The 21,181-nt window shown below is 41.5% G+C and overlaps 1 protein-coding gene across 2 annotated transcripts in view; it reads right to left on the reverse strand.

Annotated features, from left to right (window-relative positions):
• ITPRID2 (ITPR interacting domain containing 2) overlaps positions 1-21,181 on the reverse strand; it is a 31,156-nt gene that overhangs the window by 3,627 nt on the left and 6,348 nt on the right. Inside the window, exons 5-11 of one of the 2 annotated variants that reach the window (XM_068407762.1) lie at positions 15,327-15,418; positions 10,977-12,200; positions 8,435-8,515; positions 7,911-8,038; positions 6,691-6,841; positions 5,482-5,547; positions 4,361-4,774 (exon numbers count right to left, since the gene is read on the reverse strand). In XM_068407762.1, the coding sequence (XP_068263863.1) occupies positions 4,361-4,774; positions 5,482-5,547; positions 6,691-6,841; positions 7,911-8,038; positions 8,435-8,515; positions 10,977-12,200; positions 15,327-15,418 (2,156 nt within the window). Of the gene's footprint in view, positions 1-4,360; positions 4,775-5,481; positions 5,548-5,758; positions 5,996-6,690; positions 6,842-7,910; positions 8,039-8,434; positions 8,516-10,976; positions 12,201-15,326; positions 15,419-21,181 lie in introns of those variants that run through there. The other variant, XM_068407761.1, reaches the window with a different exon arrangement.

The raw sequence follows: 21,181 nt of genomic DNA on the forward strand, positions 1-21,181 counted from the left end.
TTTCCAAAGAAAACTGATAAAAGCTTCCCAAATTAGCAAGTAAATGGCGTAGTATGACAGTCAGCTTTGAGGTGAGGTGGAGACTCGAAGGGAAGTGGCTCCTGTTCTATTCTCAGCTCTTCCAACAACTTCTGGCTTGACCTTGGTGGATCCCTTGAGCCCTCTGCCGCTCACTCTCTCACCCGGATGACAGCAAGGCCACCCTCCACTGCTTCTTTTCACTGCCACTGCTTCCTCCCTCCTTTCCAGACCTGTCAAGGTCATTCCTGCACGGCAAGTACAGCATCAGTTCCTGCGGTGACTCAGTCCCATGCGTGTGTCACGACAATTGCTAATGTTTGCCTTTTTCATTGCAAATGATTCAGGGCAAGGTACATCTTCCATTTACTCTGCAGAGGGCACAGCCCACTGCCAAGGCTTCCTCTGTACAAAAGACAGATGCAGTCAATGAATGCTCCACTGGTATTTTTAGCAGCTGAATGAAAAATTGATCATTTGAAAGAGGAGAGAACCCACTCATTTATGGTACATATACTACGTTGATACAACACTAATATTCAGTATTGCATTAATATCACAGTACCACACTCATAGATTAGTTTTACTACAGTAAATCAGTGATCTTTTCCCCATGAAAGAATTACCATTACTGTAATATTAGGTTTCTGCTAAATAATGAACTGATTGAGAGTGAAACGTGCCACAGTGGCAATTCTGGAGATGGGTGTTCTTCACTTACTGATGGAAAATGGCCATGAGGCTTTCACAGTCCTCATACTCCTGAGCTGAGGTACATTTTCTATAATTAAAAGAATTATTTTCTTTAAAATATTTTATATTTTTTTAATATAGAATTACATCCTGTTTTTTTTTTCTTGTGCCACTTCTTCATGGCAGAAGCTGGTGAGTTTTTATACTCAAGATAGTAAGATGAGGAACCCAACGCCTGCACAAGGGAAGTATGAAAAACCAACATACATTTTTGATCAATGCTGAGTAACACGGATTTCAGTGGAAAACGGAAAAGGGAAGATTCTCTATTCAATCATCTCTCTGTCCCATAAAGACCCATTACAGCCTCTTAAAACAGATGTTGACAGGAAAATCATACATTTCTTTAAAGTATAACTTCATTAAATGTCACTTACAATGGAGAACTGTTAGCAAGAACAAAACCCACATTGCTCTCAAGCAGAAAGCTTTTTAAACTGTCACATCTTTTAAACTGCAGAAGAGCAGAATGAGGGGGCCCGGTGGCACGCCTAGCGATACTGTCACCTACGAGTCGAGCAATAAGTGCTTCATGTGATACTCCAGTGGAGGTCAGGTTGTATTTTCATTGAAACAAGAGGGCCGCTGTTCAGTGTTTTAACATTTCACATTGTTGAATGCTTTTCTGTGGGAGTTAGTCCATTAACGACAAAAGTTAACACCACGGGGTTTTTTTATGCCAGCAAATAGTTACAGGTCAAAGCTCACATGCATTACAACCCACCCAGGCATATTCTGAAACACTGCCTGACTTTTCTTTCCCCAACACGAGGTCACGCAGATACAGAGAATGGAAGGAACAAGCACGGGTTTAACAACTGTGAGTGCATACATCAAGAATGCATCCTACCAGATTTATTTCTTTTGACAACGAGACTGCAATTCCTTTGTTAACAACAGGGCTACTTAAGGAAGACACATTTCAATTTATGCTGTTTTAGCTCTTATGAAACACAAAAGATTTTCCTGACCAGTACTTAACAGCATACCCTGGTTCTGCAAAAACTACCAGGCACTTCAAGCCAACGCATTTTCATTCTGACCTGCAAAACTCCTCATGCTGAGAATCAGAGCCGACCCGAAACAGGCTGCCAATTAAGTTAAACTGAGGGACAATCTCTCTGTGTGCTCAAACATTTACGAAGTGAGTCAAGCTCAGTTGTTTGCTGACTACTCATCTCTGAATAGTAGCCTCTCAGTTCAGTGCAGATTCTTTCAGCATTACAATGTCCTCAGTGCCACACAACCCAAAGAACAATCTCTGTGCAAAGAGTACACATCTTTATTTGCTATCAATTAATGAAGTTAAAGAGGAACTTTCACATAGGCTAACCTCAGAGAAAATATTGACTGAAATAACTCTGTACTTTGACTCCAGCTCCCTTTATTGTCTCCACTGCCTTTACAGTACATTTGAATTAGAGCCCTCGCCTTCCTCTCTGTTTCTCCTTTAGCAACCCCCCACCACAACACCACTCCTCTGACACGCAGGTTTTTACAGAACGGCTGGACACGATACAAATGCAATATCCTGGCTTCACTTCAGAATCAGCAACAAAGTGCAAGGCATGATAAATATCTCATGTGCAAGTCTTCTCTGAGCATTAGGCAAGCAACCTCTTTAAAAGGGATGAAAGGAAAAAAATGGACCAGAGAGAATTTGGGATGTCTGGGAGTATTTCATGACACCTCCAAAACAAGGCCTTTCTCAAGTCTCCTTCCAACTTTACTCCAGCTACTTTAGAGAAGATGGCAGCAGGAGGGTGGCGGAGGGGGAGACATTTAAAAATTGAATGCTTGCCACCCTGTCTCATTCATTCCTTTGCTTTTGAAGTAGAGGTGTAAAAGGTTGTAGCATCACAACCTCCACTGTAAGGACCAGTGATGGCCAGTTCGGTTCCTAATGCTGAGCACAGTAACAATGAGATTGTCGCGCTGGTGGTACCTCACTATGAGCTGACTGCGGTACCCTTCCTCCCACAGGATAATGCCACTTTCCATAACTCATCTCACTGACTCTAATGGGGCTACTGATGGGGCGAAGCACTATTCAGCATCGTGAGGCTACGTATTGAAAGCTGGTCTCCATTTCACCTCACTGCCAAACTGCATCCCCCTCTAACACTGGCAGTTCACCCACTGTTAATGCTTATGGCTATGTATTGCTCTTTGCACTCTCAGCTCTGGTTATTTATAGTTAACCAAACCTAAACAAAGTAAATATCTTCATATGCTTCCAGCCATCACCATCTATCAGAACACTCCTTAGTAATGCTCTACCGCTTCACAAATCTCACCATGAAAGTGTGAAGTGCCGACATGTAGCAAAGCCCACAGTGAGTCAGTCAAGAAAACATCTCTGCTTTGCAGAGACAGACACAGCAGCATTTTGTGGTCTGACAACAAGTAAAAGGATACCTTATGGTCCAGTATACTCTGCCTCTTCCTGCGCTGAGAGAAGAGGGGTGAAGGTGTGGCAAAAGATCTCTCTGGGATCACAGCTGATGTTTTATCATGAGATGAGTGGACTGCCTCTCATCTGTTTTAAAAACAAAGCTAAGGCAAAGCTGGTTCCAGTTATTCGCAGCCTCAAAGCAAGCAGACCTGCATGGTACTGCAGTGTTTGTTACAGCCTGGCCTGTTGTACATTCCCAAGCATGACACCTCTTCTGGCCTTTTGAGGGGTCTATAGCAGAGCCGTACCAAAGCTTCAAGGGACGAGATACAGGCTAAGGGACAGTGACCCTCGGCTAAAGGCTAAGTGGTCCCTCTCCAGTGAACGGGAGCGAATAAAACCCTCAGGTTCTCAATCCCCCTCTGCTGTGTACTCACAGCAGAAAGCTCACTCCACTTTCTCACAGGCACTGCTTTTGAGAACAAAAAGTTTCTTTTGCTTCCTTTTCCCATTTATACTAGTTGCCATAAGGCTTTCGGTCATGCCACTGACAAACAAAACATGCAGTTTTAGTCCTGTTTTTTAACGTGGCCTGCAGGAAAAATAATCAAGCACCCTTCACTTTCATTGTCTGCCAATAAAACTAGTCCAACAGCATCAGTCCAACATCAGTCTTACAGTCTGAAATAACCTCCCATCTGACTTCAGCTTCCTTCACTTACACTCCTACAGCCCTTAGTGGCTTGGGGTAGAGGGACTGGGAAAGTATTTTTAACATTCACTACAGAGTTGTTTCAGAAACAGTATTTCATCAATCAAATTAACTCCAACCTGGCACTTCAGCAAGCAAACATGACAGAGAAATTTTCACTTGGGAATCCGAAATACTGCTGCTTAACCAAGTAGAAGAGATGGCAAATTATTTCTCTCCCAGACTCATAGTAGCAACTAGCTATTAATTTATGTGCTAACCACTATCACTGAAAAAATGTCTACTGCTTTGCACAAGAATGCAACTGTGGCTTGAACATCTAGTGGCAAGCTCTGAGCCTTTAGAAATAGGACAGTAACAGTATGGAGCCTTGGCTTGAGAGGGAAGACAAAACCCCAGTGGCCAAGAGTTACAGATAGCCTGTCTTTAGGTTTCAGTAAACACCATTCAAACATCTTAGATCTCAGCCCCTCCCTTCTCACCTCCCGTATGACTTGCTGCAGCTCCTCCTGCTCCACGCTTTTGTGGATTTCATCAACTGAAGGCATGAGAGGGACTTTTTCAAGTTTGTGCTCCACCTCCGGCTTGGAGTCTGCAAGCTCCTCAGAGCTTTCCACCTGCTGTCCAGCACCTGCTCTCACCGGGGGGCTTGGTGTTAAGGCAACGGAGGCTCGGTATAACTTCTTGCTTTGACTCTTAGACTTTCCTGTTAGTTCAGAGGATCCAACACCAGCTTTTCTACCTGCGTGACCAGAGCACACTGAAGAGGAATCAGAGTGTCCATGGGAGAATACGGACTCTGTACCCTCTGCTGGGAGAGTTTCCAGTCCAAGATCTCCCAGTCCTAAACCCAGTTCAGACTTCAGAAATGACTGCTCTCGAATAAGTTCAGAGACCTAGGGATTCAGAAAAGAAACAGTCCTGAATAAGCATATTAAAAAGTCACATATGGACACAACTATGCTTGCTTTTTAGTTGTTCAATCACTTACTCATTCCCTCCATGTAACAAATACAGCTATAAAATAAATATATGCTTTGCCTTTATGATTGCAACAAAGAGGATCATAAAAAGGAATGGGCATTTTTGAAAGCCAACACAAATACGAATAGTGGCAGTTCCCCAAGCCACTGACTTTTGCAATACGGACGCGTCCTGCCAGAGCCATTGACAGAGGCACACGGAAAGACTTGATTTTGTTTTAATTTGCTAAAACAATTCAAGTTTGTTTTTTTCTTTCTGCAGGCTTTGAACTACTTGTTTTCAGTAGTTCAGGAGCTTACATAGGACTCTTAGCATAAAATGCACGGAAAAATAACATAGAGTTTTCCCTACAAAACTCACCACAGTCATTGTATCAACTAAATGCAAACAACATCTCACTTCTACGTATTCCTCTTAAAAACAAACACGGCTTCACAGCTGCTTACATCTATCGTTAACTTTGCTTAAGGGAAAATGCAGCTGTTCTCTACAGAACGACTCAAGTGAGTAAAGTATTTCCAAGATTATGTGTCAAATGAATCTCCTGCAACCTTTTTTAAGAAATCCCTTCCTGGGTTCCTTTTCTTAGTAAAACATACAGCACACAACAACTACTTACTGGTTCAATGACATTCAATGGAGAAGGGCATGATAGATTGTCAGCACTTCTGCTTCCATACATACCCTGAAAAATTAAGTCAAGTTAATGCATTGAGGATTTTTTTAGCACTCTCAGAAGCTAATATATAAACATGCTATGTCTCGGACAACTTTCTGTAAAAGCAGAAACTTGGAAACAGGAAGCAAAGCTGGTTGGAGAAAGTTTATTTCAGTCATTTTTAAAGCTGGCTCTCTTCTGCAAAAGGATTTACAAATAAAAAGATATTTATATGGTTCAAAGAATGCAAGTTTGGCTTGGGATCACAGTAATACCATATTTTCCTGCTCTTGGGTTTCAATTTTTTTCCCATGACAAAATACTGAAGAGGAAGATGTGGCCTGTGCTGCTTCTACAGAAGAGGATTGGCTAAGAAACAGGAATGAAACCCAGGAAGGACATATGATACTCTTCGTCTGTGCTTCTTTTGTTTGGCTGATGACAGAGTTGCAGCAGAAAAAAGAGGAACAGTCTCCTGTTGAGTGAAAAAGAATAGAAAGTATTTCGCCACACCACCAAAACATATGCAAGTGTCTTTTTTATCCCCCCTCTTGTGCTTCTTGGGAGTATCTGTGGAAGCAGAGCTTCTCCCACTGTGTGGCAGGGAGCCACGTGTTCATCTGAAGGAGCTACAAAAGGCAGTGGAGGAAAAAACTGAAGATGACAACTGGATTTTCCTGTTTTTTTGTTCCATGGATGGGTAGAGCTGCAGGGGAAGCACATCCTATCTCTTGGGAGAGATACACTGTGCATTTCTCATCTCTTTGCCCTCGTTTCATAAGCAAAAAAATCAGTGTAGGGCAACTCCAGAAAGACCATCCCCATCGCCAAGGGTTTCAGACATGAGCACTACCTACCAAACCTGTGAGATTTCAGGGTCATGAAGAGGAAAGAGAAGAAAGCGCTGACAGGAGAGGTTTGAAATCTCAGACCCAAAACCCCAGAAGATGTGTATTGGTACATATTAACACCAAGAAAATCCCTCTATTCACACACCTTTTTCCCAAGATGAAAAACTGAATGAAAAAAATAAAATATGACCCCTGATAATACAACACACAGCAACATTAGCTTCCCCAGATATCATCCCATTGTAAGAGCTTTAACAGTTATGAGTTAACAACATTACACTGAGAAAATACATAATGCTGTTGCAAAAGTAATACTTACTACATGTGTCTGAGGTCTGTAAGGTAAAGACATGTGCAGACTTCTCAGCTGGTCTTCCAAAGCAAGTAGACGTTCTTCTAACTGCATCTCTAACTCCTGTAGCTCCATGCGGACAGACTTTCTCAAGCTCTGTAGCTGATCAGCTTCATATCTATACCAAGTCCGTCACAAAAAGAACAAGAAAGGGTATTCACTGCACTCAGCTGCATACCACAAAGGGGGGACTGAGCAGGACAGTCCCATGAGTATAGGACTCCATGCAAAGGAATTCAAAGTGGAACACAGAAAATTCCTCTTTCAGTGAAAAATTAGCTTAACTCCTAGATGGAACAGAAGTCTTTCTCCATTTATAGACAATACATATCACTTCATGGAGAAAAATAAACAACATTGTGTATCACAGAATATTCTCCAAAAATTTTAGTTTTAAATGCTTAAATATAGGCAAGCAGAAGAAATGGGCATTTATATAAATATCTCTAATCAAATCCAATTTAAAACCAGTAACAATAAAAATCACAGAGCAATATTGTAATCGCATATTACTTCTCCTGCATGCTTCTAGATTCCCAAGCAGTCGCAGCTACATTTTGGCCAGGATGCCATTGTTTAAGAAGGCCAACTGGTTTCAAAGATGTCTACTTTTAAAGCGATTAGTCAAGAGCTAATTCAACTAAAGTAAATATATAAGCAGTTCTGAAAATTGTTCCGGATCAACTGCTGCTGCAACTTATGGTGGGCACAAACACTCAGAACCAGAACATAAATGTTATCCGTAGCCTGCTGAGTGGCCCCTATAAGTTGGAAAAGCATGTGAATGCTACAATGTTCATTTTTTATTTACATCTATGAGGACGAGGCCGGGGGGGGGGTGGAAATCAAAGCTGAAAATCTTTAAGATTTCCCCCCCCAATATCCTATGTTCAAGAACCCTATGATAAAAATCCTTAAAATCCACAGCTGTAAAATCACTTTGGAGAAAGGATGAAAAAAAAAATAATCAATTAATGAGAAATAGAGATTAGAAGAAACAAAGATGAAAAAACTCTATAATGAAGAAGTGTAAAGAGGAGAATAAATAAGGTCGTCGCAAAAACTCAGCTCCAACCCTGTTCAAATTGAAACTAATAGATTTTTTTGCTTTGATTTCAGTAGCAGTAACACATTTGCTGAAGTATTTCCAGAGCATTTTCTCTCTTTTTTTTTAAAGACCATTTTACCTTTCCTCTTCTGTCATGTGCTGATAAACTGTTGTCTGTTGACGTAACATAGTCAATTCCAAATCCATCATTTGGGTTCTGAATAAGTTCAGATTTCTCCTTACCACTTGTAGCTCCTGGAAAGTATTCTAAAAAGAAAAGAGAAAAAAAAAGAAAAAGAAAAATCACATGGAAAAATTGAATTAAAATAAGTCTGGATCCTATAAGCACATTTGCTCAGATATGCCTTTGAGTCAAGCAGAACCTCAGCAACTTCAGTATACTACAGAGGCTGCATGTTGTGAACTCACAATAATTCAAGAAAACAACATTTTCAGATGTATCATGCAAGCAAACACATGAAAGTATTTCCATGTATTTAGATTAATTCCTTTTTAACATTATTTGCAGGATGGAGTCATGTGTTTATCTCTTGAGAGCAAAGATAGGGAACTGCCCAAAGTTAGCACAATCTGTGGCATATTTAGGATGTTTCTTTGTATTTTATTTTGACTAAGAACCACTGTGTGAACAGGGTCACTTACTTCATAGAGAGGTAGAATGGATGATCTCTGAGTAGTGTAACCAGTGGCCGCTGAAAGATCTTGACCCCTCATCACTGGGTACTAAGGAAGAAACAAACAATTTGAAATGGGAATGTCAGCAATCCCCTTTATGAGCTCACCTTCTCAAATGCGCAGATACTCCAAAAGCAGCTGCTGTTAAAACACAACCTTGCAGGCACTGCGATTTCTGCTGTGTAAATATTGAAAGAGGAAAAGGAAACCTTACAAAATGGCCATGCCAGCTCTTACCTGAAGCATGTGGACCAAAGCTCTGTAATGCAAATGTGCTGCAGGTGAAAAAACAAATTAATGCTGTCTAACGCAGTAAGCAGGAATAAAAGCTCAGTTTTTAGCCCCCAGGCATTTTATGCCTGAAAACTCAGTAGTCTCAATTGTCTTAGCTAATGATAAAAAGAATAACTCAGAAAACAGAACTAAGCAAATTAAACAGTGTCCCATTTTCAAATCATGATTAAAATCACATTTGTTGTAGGGTTTTGCTCAGTTCTTAGCTTGTTTTTTTTGTTGATTTTGGTTTTTAATCTCACTACATTGCCTACATTCAAAGACCCCTGCATGCTAATGATCTCTCATGAAAATAAGACTGTTGAAGAATTTCTATTTGCATGTTGCATCAACACATGGAGCAACCAGATAAAATTCAGGGGCTGTTACATGGGGAGACATGGCACAACAAAAACAGCAAACACATTCATGTTTTCAAACGTGAAAAGGTAGCTTGTCCAACATAATTCTGAAAGAATTCAAAGGACTATTGACACGCCATGGAAAATTTGAAGCACATCCATTAATCCAGAAGAGTTTTGCTCAAACATGACCACATCAAGGGGATGTTTTTTTTTTTCCTCTCCCAGTTTTCTCTGTTCCCTGTTCTATCAGGAATTTATCTACTCCTCTTTATTCCTTCCTAAAACCAGAATCATATGTTTAAAACATCTCAACTTTTTCATTAGCAGTTGAGTATGCTGCGTGCCAAACTTGTAGGAAAAAGCAGCACCAGGGAACTGTGTAGCATAAGCAAAATGTTTTCATACAAACTTCCATAACGAGAAGGACCAAGCCCCCAAGATGGAACTAGTCTAGACAAATTGCCCTGGACATAGAACAAGTGGACTAGGATATATTATTATCCCCTCTGATACTAATTTTGTTTTTCTAATTGAACCAGCTTGAGCATGAGTTCCGGACGTAACACAGAGACAACTTCTTCAGCAGGTTTAGGTAGCACAGTATAAGTGATAGAAGTGCTGTAGCACACTGTAACCTTACGCATATCAAGGCTGCAATTGGTTCCCAAAAGGAAATTCTACAAAGAAGGTTAAATTCTGCAAACACTTACTCCCAGGCACACTGTCCACTACCTGGAGCAATGGCTCACTTAAAACACAGTTGATCACAGCTTTCCACTGCAGAGCTCTGTCCCAGTACCCAAGCTTGCTCTGAGAAGCAAGACCAGCTGATATAACCAAAGTCAGGCTGCACTAGCCTCTAACTTTTGACAACTGGCAAAATAAAACAAAACAACAGGCGTCTAAAAAAGCCCACTACAGCCTACCACCTGCAATATGGCACAGCCAGGCGCATGTTTGTTCCTGGGTAAAACCCACAGAAATTGTTGAAGCTCTGCAACTGCATAGTGTTCATGTACTCATATGTAAACAAGCAGAGTCTGCTCTGCCCACGTAGCCTCCTGCAGCAGCTTGCAGGCTCCTAAGTTTGATCAGCATCTAAGAGAGCAGTAGTACAGGGATGGCAGAGGAGGGACACCTGGCAATTAGGAGGGAAATAGGAGAAGGTGTGGCAGAAACTGGTAAAAAAAATGCGCTTGCATTTCAAAGCATTTCTTCTCCGAGCGAGGAGATGGCCAAAATTTCACACACTGTGACAAAACCGGTTCTTAATAAAAGACAGATGACTTCAGGACCATGTTGAGTGGCTCCAGAGCTGAACATGCAAAATGATGGCATGAAACAGCACAGAAATGTACATGGAACAGATATCATCACTGACATCAGTAGTGAAGCCATAGGACTTGCAATGAAAAAAATAAATTTCCATCAGTTGAATGGGAAGTATGTCAACAACAAGAGAGAGGTTAAAGGATTGTCAACATGTATTTTCAAATCTAAAGCTAATGACTGTCACCTTAAGATGATAGCTGATAGCGAGTACACTGTTCCTCCCTACTCAAGAATATCCATAAAAGTTAAAAAAAAAAAAAAAAAAAAAAAAAATCAAAAATCAAAAATCAATCTGAGTCAACTACAACACGAAAAAATTAGATACAAAACTAGTGAGCACTGGAGAGATGTTCATTTGCCACTTTGAACAGAAGCTCCTTACAAGGAGCAAACAACAGTAGCAAATCAAACTTGCACAAAATGTCATTTTTCCCTGATCTGCTGCACTATGCAAACGAATATTCAGATAAACATTTTTGTTTTGTAAGGATAAAATAAGAAGCCCCTTTGCCCAACATAAAAATTTGGCTTCCTCTTACCTGTGAAAGGTTCTGCAGAGAGTTTCTGATGTCATGTAGGACCCTGCGCAGCTGCATCTCCACAGTGGAGGGCGGGTTGACGGCATGAGGTCGATGAGGAAATCCAGCATGCCTTGGAGAGAAGGGACAGCTGAAGGGGGAAAACAAGGCGCTGAAGGAAGAGCCGGAGATGCTTGGGATGCTGTGGGTGCTCAGCGTCCTCATGTGCTCGCAGAGTGGTCTGTCCTGCCACTCGGTGGGGAGGGAGTGGAGGGAGCACGTAGACTGGGACATGCGTGCTGGCGTGTGCAGCGGGCAGCTTGGTACCCTGGTGGGACTGGGCTCCTCGGACAGCCTGTTGGGCCCAGTCTGGGGCACTTCTTTTTTGGAGGACGAAGGTGCAATAAACAGGGTGGATTTGCACACCGGCTGGCTGGCAGCTGCCTCATCCTCACTTTTGTCATTCTCAGATGTCGCTTTCTCATCTTCCTCCATACGTGTGTACTTGTAGGTGAAAGAAGGAGGACTGCACAGAGTCTCTTTTCCTGGAGTTAACTGGACATTCACAGAGGACACCACTTTCACTGGATTCAGCAATGCAGTTGGGAGAGACTGAGACCGCCTTAGCGGATAGCCCGATTCAGCAAACCAGAGTCTCTGCTTCCTCAGGAGATCTTTTGACTTAAGCAGAGTGCGTCCAGCCCTGGAATCGGATGTGCTGAAGATCCTCATCTCGGCTCTTTGCAAGGCAATGTGAACCCTGTCCACAGACGATGGGGAAGAGCCACCACCTTCCAGAGAATCCATTGACTTGAGGATATGGTGCGTGTGGTACTGAGGAAACTCAAATACACTGCCTTCCTCCAGCAGCTCCAATTCTTTTCGCTCACTGGAAATGTCTTCCTCTTTAGAGCTGACCTCTCCTTGGGCTGTCTCTGATATATGAGATGACTTGCTTTCTCCTCCTTGATTTTGTTCACTTTCATAGTCAATAATGTTTCTATCTTCGCTCCTTCTGTTCTCAGAAGGTGCCTCTACCTTTCGTCTCTCTACTTGAGAGATAATATCCTCTTCATCATCGTCATCACTCTCATCATCATCATCTTCCTCCTCCTCCTCAAACTTATTGAAACAGGGCAGTTCCTTGGCTATCGGTGTCTTCTGTTCCTCACTATGCGATGTCACGGTTGTCTCACTGTCACAGCTGTCAGCACTGCTTCCCATGCCCTGCAAAGACTCCTGAACCTAGGAAAGATACAAGCCAGCAAAGGGGTGAACATACTGGAGACTCAACTACTGCCTTCTCAGGAGTTGGCCTAAGAGTCCAAGTCCATATTCATTGGGCATTGTGGTGGGGAGCAGAAAGAATAATGCAGGTAGTGTGCAAGAAAAACAGTGAAGGAGAACAAAGAAACCATAGTATCAGACAGAAGCAGATTGAAGTATGGCACCATAAGGAGATGTTTTAAGAAAAACAAAACAAACAAGCAAAATATTCATGCATTTCTTTGATTTGTCAATAAACTCTTTATTGCCAGAAGAATAGAAGTGGCAGCAGAGTAAAAGAGTAAAAAGCTAGTATTTTAGGTAGTGATGACAAAGGGATAGCAGGGTAGAGGTACATGGCATCTCCCATATATTATATAAAGGTTCACAGTCAGCACTGAAAGGAAGGGTGGTATTAGGGAATGCATATAGAGAAGTGAGGAGAACTGCAGACCTTAGTCAAACTAGTGTCACAGGACAAGACTAAGAATGGGAAAACCAGTCTGCCTATACACTCAGCCTGTTTTAAGTTACAGAATTGTTTGAGACTGAGAATATCACATTAGGCTGGTAGTCTCTATTGAAGACTGCATCCAGTACTATTACCCCCATCTTTCCTTCCTTTCTCCTAATACTCCTTTCCCTTTTCATTCTAAATCACAGTTTAAAGCAGAGCACATGTATGAGGGAGATGCGAATTTAAAAGGTAACAAATGACAGGAAAAGCATCTATGAGAAAGGGGAAAAAAAAGATATTATGGATTGGAAAGCATATTCCTTAGACTGGCCTGATTGACTGGTATATTTACAGGAGGACAAGACATTTTCATAAGAATATGTGGTATAAAGTACAGTCTTGGAAGTTTACCATAGTTGACGCATGAACTAGAAATTTAGAGAAGCTTTTCCCATCTCCAATTTCTGCAGCTCTCACTGCTGTTAGGATACTGACTATTAGTTCCTCCTAGAGACGTTACTTATGGTGTATGTCAGGCAATAGTTCCTTCTCTAATCATCTAGAAGACGACTTCATTCATGAAGGTCATCTTCGTAAGTACGTACATTGCAGTCACTGGCACAGCCACAAATTAGTATGAAAGACTGTGCAGGTTCAGATGCAGTTCAAGTCAAAGGTATTAAAAGAACAGAAGACTGTAATGTCTAGGTGAAATCAGGAGTGCTACATGTGTGCACATCTGTGTCCCTAATCCTCCACCACATTGTTCACTTACAAGTCAGGCAAGCAAAACTTCAAGAACTTGGATGGAGAATTCTTCTAGTTTCTTTGGTAACATGAAACTCCCCTGCAGAATATCCTATCTCAATGTCAAAATCTCCCTTAGAAATCTTTATTTTGGATGTCAGGGATGAGAGGAAATACAGTTCCAGTTTTTGAGTTCTCTCCTGTTTCAGAGGAATGCTATGGCTGCTAGAGTCAATTATTTAACAGTAGATGGCACTAACTTACCATACTTTTAAGAAATATACACCCCTCTGTATCCCCTTCATCTTTTCACAAGTTCTCTTCACTAGCTGCCAAGTTCTCATTTTCCCTGGTCTCATCATTCACCCGTATTTTCTGAATTCAGCTCAGCACTTGGTCTGAATAAAGCAGTGAAGGTGGCAGAAGAGAGCCTAGCAACTCCATGGCACAAACCTCGTGCGGTCTCAATACATCTTTTCAAACCAGCAAAATAGAAAGCAGAAAAATCTCATCCCTTTACAGCCAACACAAACAAACTCCACCAGTCTTCCAGTGAAGGGGCACTTAGTTGCAACATGCTTTTAGTGGACTCTTAATCAGGTTTCAACCAATATAAAGATCAGGAGTGAGCAACTCTAATCTGAGTCACCTTCTAACATGCCTGTCAACTTCAGTGCAGTCCCAGTTTAGTAGAGAGCAGAACCAGTATCTCAGACTATTATGCTCGTTACAGAGACTGAGGCTCATGATTTCCTTCCCTTATTCACTCTCTTGTTCTTGGAAAGTGTAAGCTGTTGTTTAAGGGAGACACAAAGACTAGCACTATCTTGGCTTTCATTTTGGTACTCAGTTGAAAAGCTACTAAACTGGAAATAACAGAATACCAGTACCAAAACGGAAAAGCCATGTTGATGGATGCGGAGGGTGGGAATCGCTTCCTAGTAAGTGTCAAACAGCTTTTAAAATGTTTGGTGTGCCACAAAGGAAAAAACATACGGTAGCATAAAAAAAAGTTCAGCAGCTGCAAGCCACAGAAATGAAACTACTGGTGATACCCAGAATCCCACCTTTGTATTCCTCCAGACTGTGGTTCAGGTCCCAGACAGCTAACCGATGGCCTTGAGGCCAGGATCCAGAGTGTTCTCTGGCTGATTGACAGGCCAATCAAATCATGGCTATTACTGCACGCATGTTTTAGGAGAGGCAAGAGAACACCCCTCCTAAATATCAGGTACAACGCTGAGCAAACGTGTGTATTGGGCAGACACCTAAACACCATGCTGGAACAAAAGCCTTCCCTAAGACTTGTGGTCTCTGGTCAGTGTCACGGCAAGTTCTGGGACCGAGATCAAAGGAACTGGAACAAGAAAGCGCATGGGAGCTCAAGATCAGCTAAACATTAGTATACCTTCACAGTAAAGTTAGTATGAAATTGTTTTCACTTTCTGTCAGCTGCTAACTAAAAAAAAAATAGAAAAATATGCAAAAATAAAAGAGTGGGAAGGCAAAAATGGTACAAGAAATTAAATGATCAGAAAAAAAGCTATAATCTTTCATAACCTTAATCTCTATGCACTGCAGTCATGAAAAGAATGGACGGCCATTCTGAAGCCTCAGTCGGTGAGAAAAGATACACTAGAAACAGCAAACAGGACACACCGAACTTCGAGCTTACTTCAGGCCCAAGTATACCCAGATTATCCCACCAGAAAGGCTTTCAATTTTAAACACAGTTCTGTATGAGACTCAGCAAGTCCAGCTCTGAAAATGAGTAGTAGTTTTATAGGATCTAGACTGACAGTCACGATAGCAGTCAAACATCAACATCCCTCCTGCCCTCCCTAGGTCTCTACTGTCCCACAATAGTCGATAATATTTCATTCACAGTATGGGAACCTTACCTGAAGCTGATTAAATGGAGAACAATCTGTGGAGGAGTCCTCAGCGAAGCCACTGCTGTCAGAGTGCTGACTCGCAGTCCGTAACAGCTGATCTGTTTAAAACAAGCAAAACCCAACCGTAATTACTTTACAAATCACAACCTTTCAAGTCCAATCACATTGAATACACACTTTCCTTTTACATCAAAGTAACATTAAGTGGATAACACAATTCCTTTTCAAGTTCCACTTTGAACAATACCGAGAAACAGCTTGTTTGTTTCAAGCAAAACCTCTTCTCATGCAAAGCCCTTCTTATGAAACTTCAAGCAGCAGTGGAAGAGGAATCATTTTTACATTTTTCTTTCCTGTACTGCGGAAAAAAAAAACCACTCTGCAGACGTTGCCACTGCTGGAGTTTTCCTTCCACAAAACCAAATCACTGGTTAATTCACATGCAGGCAGTGGAACAGTTGCTTTTGTATTGACAGGTACAGATTCGCCACCCCTCCTGATCATGGAGATACAGGAGATCACTCGTCTCCTGCCAGCCTACACCACCCCATACACCCAGAGGAACAGCATCACATGCGCAGAGAGAGCGATGTGCAGGACTTGGGAGAGCTGCTAGAGACTGTCCTCCACTGGTTCGGCGGACAAATACAAAACATCTCTGACACATCAACGGGCAATCTGCCAAAGCACATTCCCAGCACTCATTTTATACACAAAAGATAAGATCCTCCTGCTTGTTCCTTTCTACTTACATTAGGTAAGTGTTAAAATAGCCTAAAGAGACTCTAAAATCCTCAGTGCTATCCAGGAGTGGTTTCCTCTGGTGCAAACACTATAGCCACAAAGCAGCTTTCCAAGGAGATCTCAGGAGCTCTGCAGCACAGTAGTGCATTTATGTTGCTCCCTACTACATACAGGAGGCACTCACCAGGTATGGGGTTTACCATACAGCACCATAAACATTTTGCTTAGCCAGATGGCAGCCTGGGCAGCAACCATATCTCACCTCTAGTTCTCAGCAGAAGTGGAAAAGCTTGGAGGTGGGATGAGACCACAGCAGCCTCTAGCCCCCAACCCCCTGCCGCCTCCTCGTCACCCTGGGGCGAGAGCTCGCTGCTGTCTTCTCAGAGGCTCAATGCAGAATTTTGCCCTACATTCCTTCAACCACTGAACTGTCATCATATAATTAATCCCAGTTCACAGCTCAATGCATTGGAATGCATTATGAAAACTGTTTTGAAACTGTTGGATATTCGGAACAAATTTTTTTCAGTATTAATTTTGATGAACATTTCACTAATGCAGAAATGAAAGCCTGCACAGGCCCAGAAGTCTGTGAACACCAGGAGAGGCAAACTGCCCATTAAACTTCCATATCAGCCATTTCACACAGCTTTTAGGGAGTGCCTTTCAAATTGTGCTGCTGTTCTGTTATCATGGTAGCCACAATATCCTGCGATGATAAACAACTTTTCTACCTCAAGACAGACATCCCCACCCAGCTCCCAGTAAAGACAATGGAAATTACTTCCCTGCAAACTGGACTAACTCTTATTAACTGCCCAATATAATTAATACGGCTGAAAGAGCGTGCCATGAACAGGTTGCCTCATGCTGAGGCTGGTGGGAAACTGCCACCTCCTCCAAGGTGAATAGTGACCTACTTTGGCCTCCTCTCTGTCTCATTTCCTATTTGGTGAATTTTAATTTAAAAGGAAAAAGCACTACTGGTGAAAGACCTAGCCACAGGGGAGAGATTCCAACTAGTTCAGATAAAGCAATTCACCAGTGCATGTGCTGGTATCTGGTTTCATGGGCATGAAGTTTATTACTGCTCAAGAAAAATATTGACCTGCCCTTCTATTTCCTTGTCAGTCAATATTTCCTTTTCAGCTATAAAAAAAAATATTACATATATCTATAGATATATATATGTCTCCTCAAATCTATTCTTGGTCTCCTCAGAGACACAGTACTGAAGTAAAAATCAGTGGTTTATATCATTTCCTACAGCATTTGTTATTCACACACATGCCTTACATGACAAATACTGCCAGTTGTCAGTCTAGAGCAGAGGCATTCATATCTGCCTCATCATCTTTATCCATGGCAAGAGACCAGCACAGAATGAACAGACTCAAACTGCTTTGGTTCTACCTAAGGAGACATCCCCTTAATACAGTCATCCCTTGCTTTTTGTGTTGCAGAGCTGCTAGGATTTTTTTTTTAACATTTTAAAGTAAATCAGAGAAGACATTTTTTGTAAGTCTTCCTCTACGACAGCTTACCCTTGTCTCTTGCAAGTTCTCAGAGTCCTCCACTATCATGTAAATGCAGCAAAAACTTTTAAAGAACAGGAATCTCTACTACTTCAGTAGTGAAATTACAAGGTTTGGCTCTGTAAAGACTGGAAACACCAACTAATACATTGGGATATACCAATACATAGTGGTATCCACTCTCCTTGACAACTACTGATCCAGATGTACAACCTGCCCTATGGCAGCTGGATGTCTCTCAGATTCAAGCAGACAAGGGGAAAACATGAAAACATTTTTTATAAAAAGCTAAAGAGTTACATTCAGATCTTGATTAAAATGCCTCCTGGCAATGGAGAGTCTTAAGAAAAGGAGGTTGTGATGAGATATGGTTCCCCTTTCTTCACCTTGAATGTGGAAAACTCAGCACCAAAAGCTGGGCTGTAGGGGCTAACCTGGGATCATCCCTCGCCCTGCACACCCCCACTAAGGCAACTGTACCTTCTGCAAAACGGTCACTGCACGATGCCGACTCTGCAGCCCAAAGCTCTTACCAACACTATGGAGAGGAAATCTTCCGAACTACCAGGAGAAGGCCAGAGGCAGCATAATAAGGGAAGTGTGGGAAAAGGAACCAGCCAAGATGAACAAAATCAGAAGGAACAATCAAACTCACGTCCCAGCTAAACAGAGCACAAATGAAAATGACCCTTGGATTATTGTTTTAAGCTGTGTATAAAAAAATCAAAATATATTTAGGCACTGAATACATGCCAGAGAAATGTGGGTATTCAGAAATATATAAAATAAGCTGACAAAGTCCTAAACAAGAACAGATGATGAAGAAACAAGTCTGCAGTTTATGAAACATGAGCACAGATTTATCAGTGAATCACTATCAAATAATGGAATAATTCATCTATTGTAAAATAATATTCAGCTACCAATGGACTGTCAAGTCTTACCAATCCAAACAGTCCCATCAGGTACCTGTCTTACACTTTCCATGTCACTCGACTGCTCACATAGAAGAGGAGGAGAAATAAATGGAAACTGTTGTGAAGCTTTAGTAACATGTTTCTTGTACCTGTACTGACAAAGCTCTAATGCACTTTGTATTTCATGAGATTATTAATAAATCGACATTCCCAATTTAGCTATAAAGTACTCCACTTCGGATTAAACATCTGCTGCCCCTTTCTCCCATATTGATCACACCCTGCACTCCAGCACTGTCAAAACCAGCCCAGCAGGGAGTCCTGCTGCAGAAACTCCAGAGTCCCTGGGGATTTCCTAGCTTCTGGACAGAAAGGCACAGACTCCCACAAATAGAAAATCTGTTCCAAATGTTTTCTTCTCACTCCCCCATCTCCAATCTCCTGTAGAGCTGCACTCACAGAGAGCTATAAATACAATAATATATTAAGGACAGGAAGTGCTGATGATGTGCTTTCTTCACTTTTAAGGAGTAAATTTTCAAAATTAATCACTGCTGCTGACTACCAATGTCAGATGCCTTAAAAGAAACAGGTTTGTGGCTATTCAAAACTTCACAGAGTCACTGGTGTCATCAACCAGACACAAATTACGACGCCTTGAGAATACTTTGTTCTCTACCCGTTGTACCTATATTTGTCCTGTTTGCTGGGCATTTTTGGAATGGAAGGTGCTGCTGTATAAATATGTCAGGAAGAATTTTGTTTTCCAACTAACAAACCTTCCTTCCAGATAACTTCGCAATAAGTTTTTTTTTATAGTGGACATTTAGCAGCACTGTATGTTTACAGTGCAAAGCAACTGAAGCTTTTCATTCTTCTCTACTGCGTTCCTAAAAAAAAAAACAAACCCATGCACAAAAATACATCTACATTTGAGGTTTGCAACAACAAAGAACAGAATGCCAGTTTGGGGCATCATGGATAAACTAGTTCAGTTCAGTACCATTTGGAAGACATAACCTAAAAACTACATCAAGCTAGTCAATACAATACAGAATGCTTTGTATCCTCTATAAAGTGTTTAACAAAGACAGTACTACAGCAAAGCAATCATTTGCAAGCCACTTTGAAAATCTAAGCTTACCACTTATAAACAAAGCTAATCTGAAATGAGAAACATGCTCTAATGGGGAGTCTTAAGCAGTAGTAGACTCAGTGCTGTTCAAATATATCTTAAGAGTCTCCAGACTATTTCAGTAGAGAATATTTTTTTTTTTAAATTCAAATACTTCACATCTTATTATAGAGCCTCTTAAAATGCCTTCCAAACTGTTGTAAATGTCAGAGAAAGCATCCACAGCCCTCTGTGTAGAAGTAAAATGACATTGCAAGGTTTATAACATTCTGCACTGAACAGCACTACCCCTGCTAATTGACACAGAATGCCAAGTGTATTCAGAAGCGGGTGGGATATACTAGCTGGGAACCATGAGCCAGTATGCCCTGCTCCTGCCATACTGAAGACCCGTTGCTAGAACTGCCAGCACCTTTCAGCACGTACACACAGGATCACCTGACTTTTTTTTTTCCTTGCATAGAGGAAGAGAGTAACACAGCTACTGGGAACAAAACCCACAAAATTAGCATTTCAGAAGATGAAAAAATGTATTTTTCTCCTTCCTGACTACAGCTTAAGTCACCTTAACTACACACTTAACTACAGTTTCTTAAGTCACCTTGCTCTGAAAAGCTCTTTCTGAAACTGCCAAGGCCAGGCAAACAAGAGACCTGACCTGTAAAGAGTGCCTCTCTTTACATGTAATCAGGTAAAGCGAGTAATCATGAGCTTTAAAATACAGCCAAGGGAGAAATGCTGGGAACAGTTAGAGATGCATTTTCTGGTGGTCCTTCTTGGTGGCCTACGTTTGTAACAGAGGAAGACTAGCGGGTGGAATGTTGCGTTGTGCAAACTCTGCTGAAGTGGTAGCACAAGCTACCCCTAATAACCAGCCTTCAGCACTTCCTCCAGAGCATTCTCAACCATGTTAATGCAACTCAGCTGACTGTTCACAAGACTGTCAGTTCATTTGTGAAAAGGCAAATAAGATGACCTCTGTTTCTTAAGACAGGTTTTTCTGCCTCTCTTTAGCATATAGAGATGCTAGTCATGTTTCACCAAGAAGCTGCATTGCAGCTAAGCATCTCACAAAATGCAACAAGCTCTATTTCTTCTTTACTTACACATAACAGCTAGAGAACAGATTTCACTTGCCAACGTTGGGCAAACTAACAATCACAAATGAACTTAAAATTCAGCCTTGTCCCTCTCCCAAGCCATAAAATATATAAATAAGAATTTGAGATGAAAGCACAAATTAAGTGAGCCACAAGAGCGAGCGCACAGAGTTTGCCACGTGAAGGAGTACAATTTCCATGTGGGTGTAGAGACACTAGTCTCCTGTGCAGCCAGCTTGCAGACAGAGCAGTAGCACAAAGGAAAAAGCTGGTTGTACCATGCACTTTAGGTTTAAAACAACATAATTTTAGTTTAAATGGGTATCTTATATTACAGGATCTGCCAGGGGAAAAAAGATCCCATACGATCTGAATTAACATTTCAGTTTCTCTGAGCTATCATCAATTGTACAGAAATGAAAACAGCCAG

This window comes from Nyctibius grandis, chromosome 9, assembly GCF_013368605.1.
Source record: "Nyctibius grandis isolate bNycGra1 chromosome 9, bNycGra1.pri, whole genome shotgun sequence".
Classification (NCBI taxonomy): domain Eukaryota; kingdom Metazoa; phylum Chordata; class Aves; order Nyctibiiformes; family Nyctibiidae; genus Nyctibius; species Nyctibius grandis.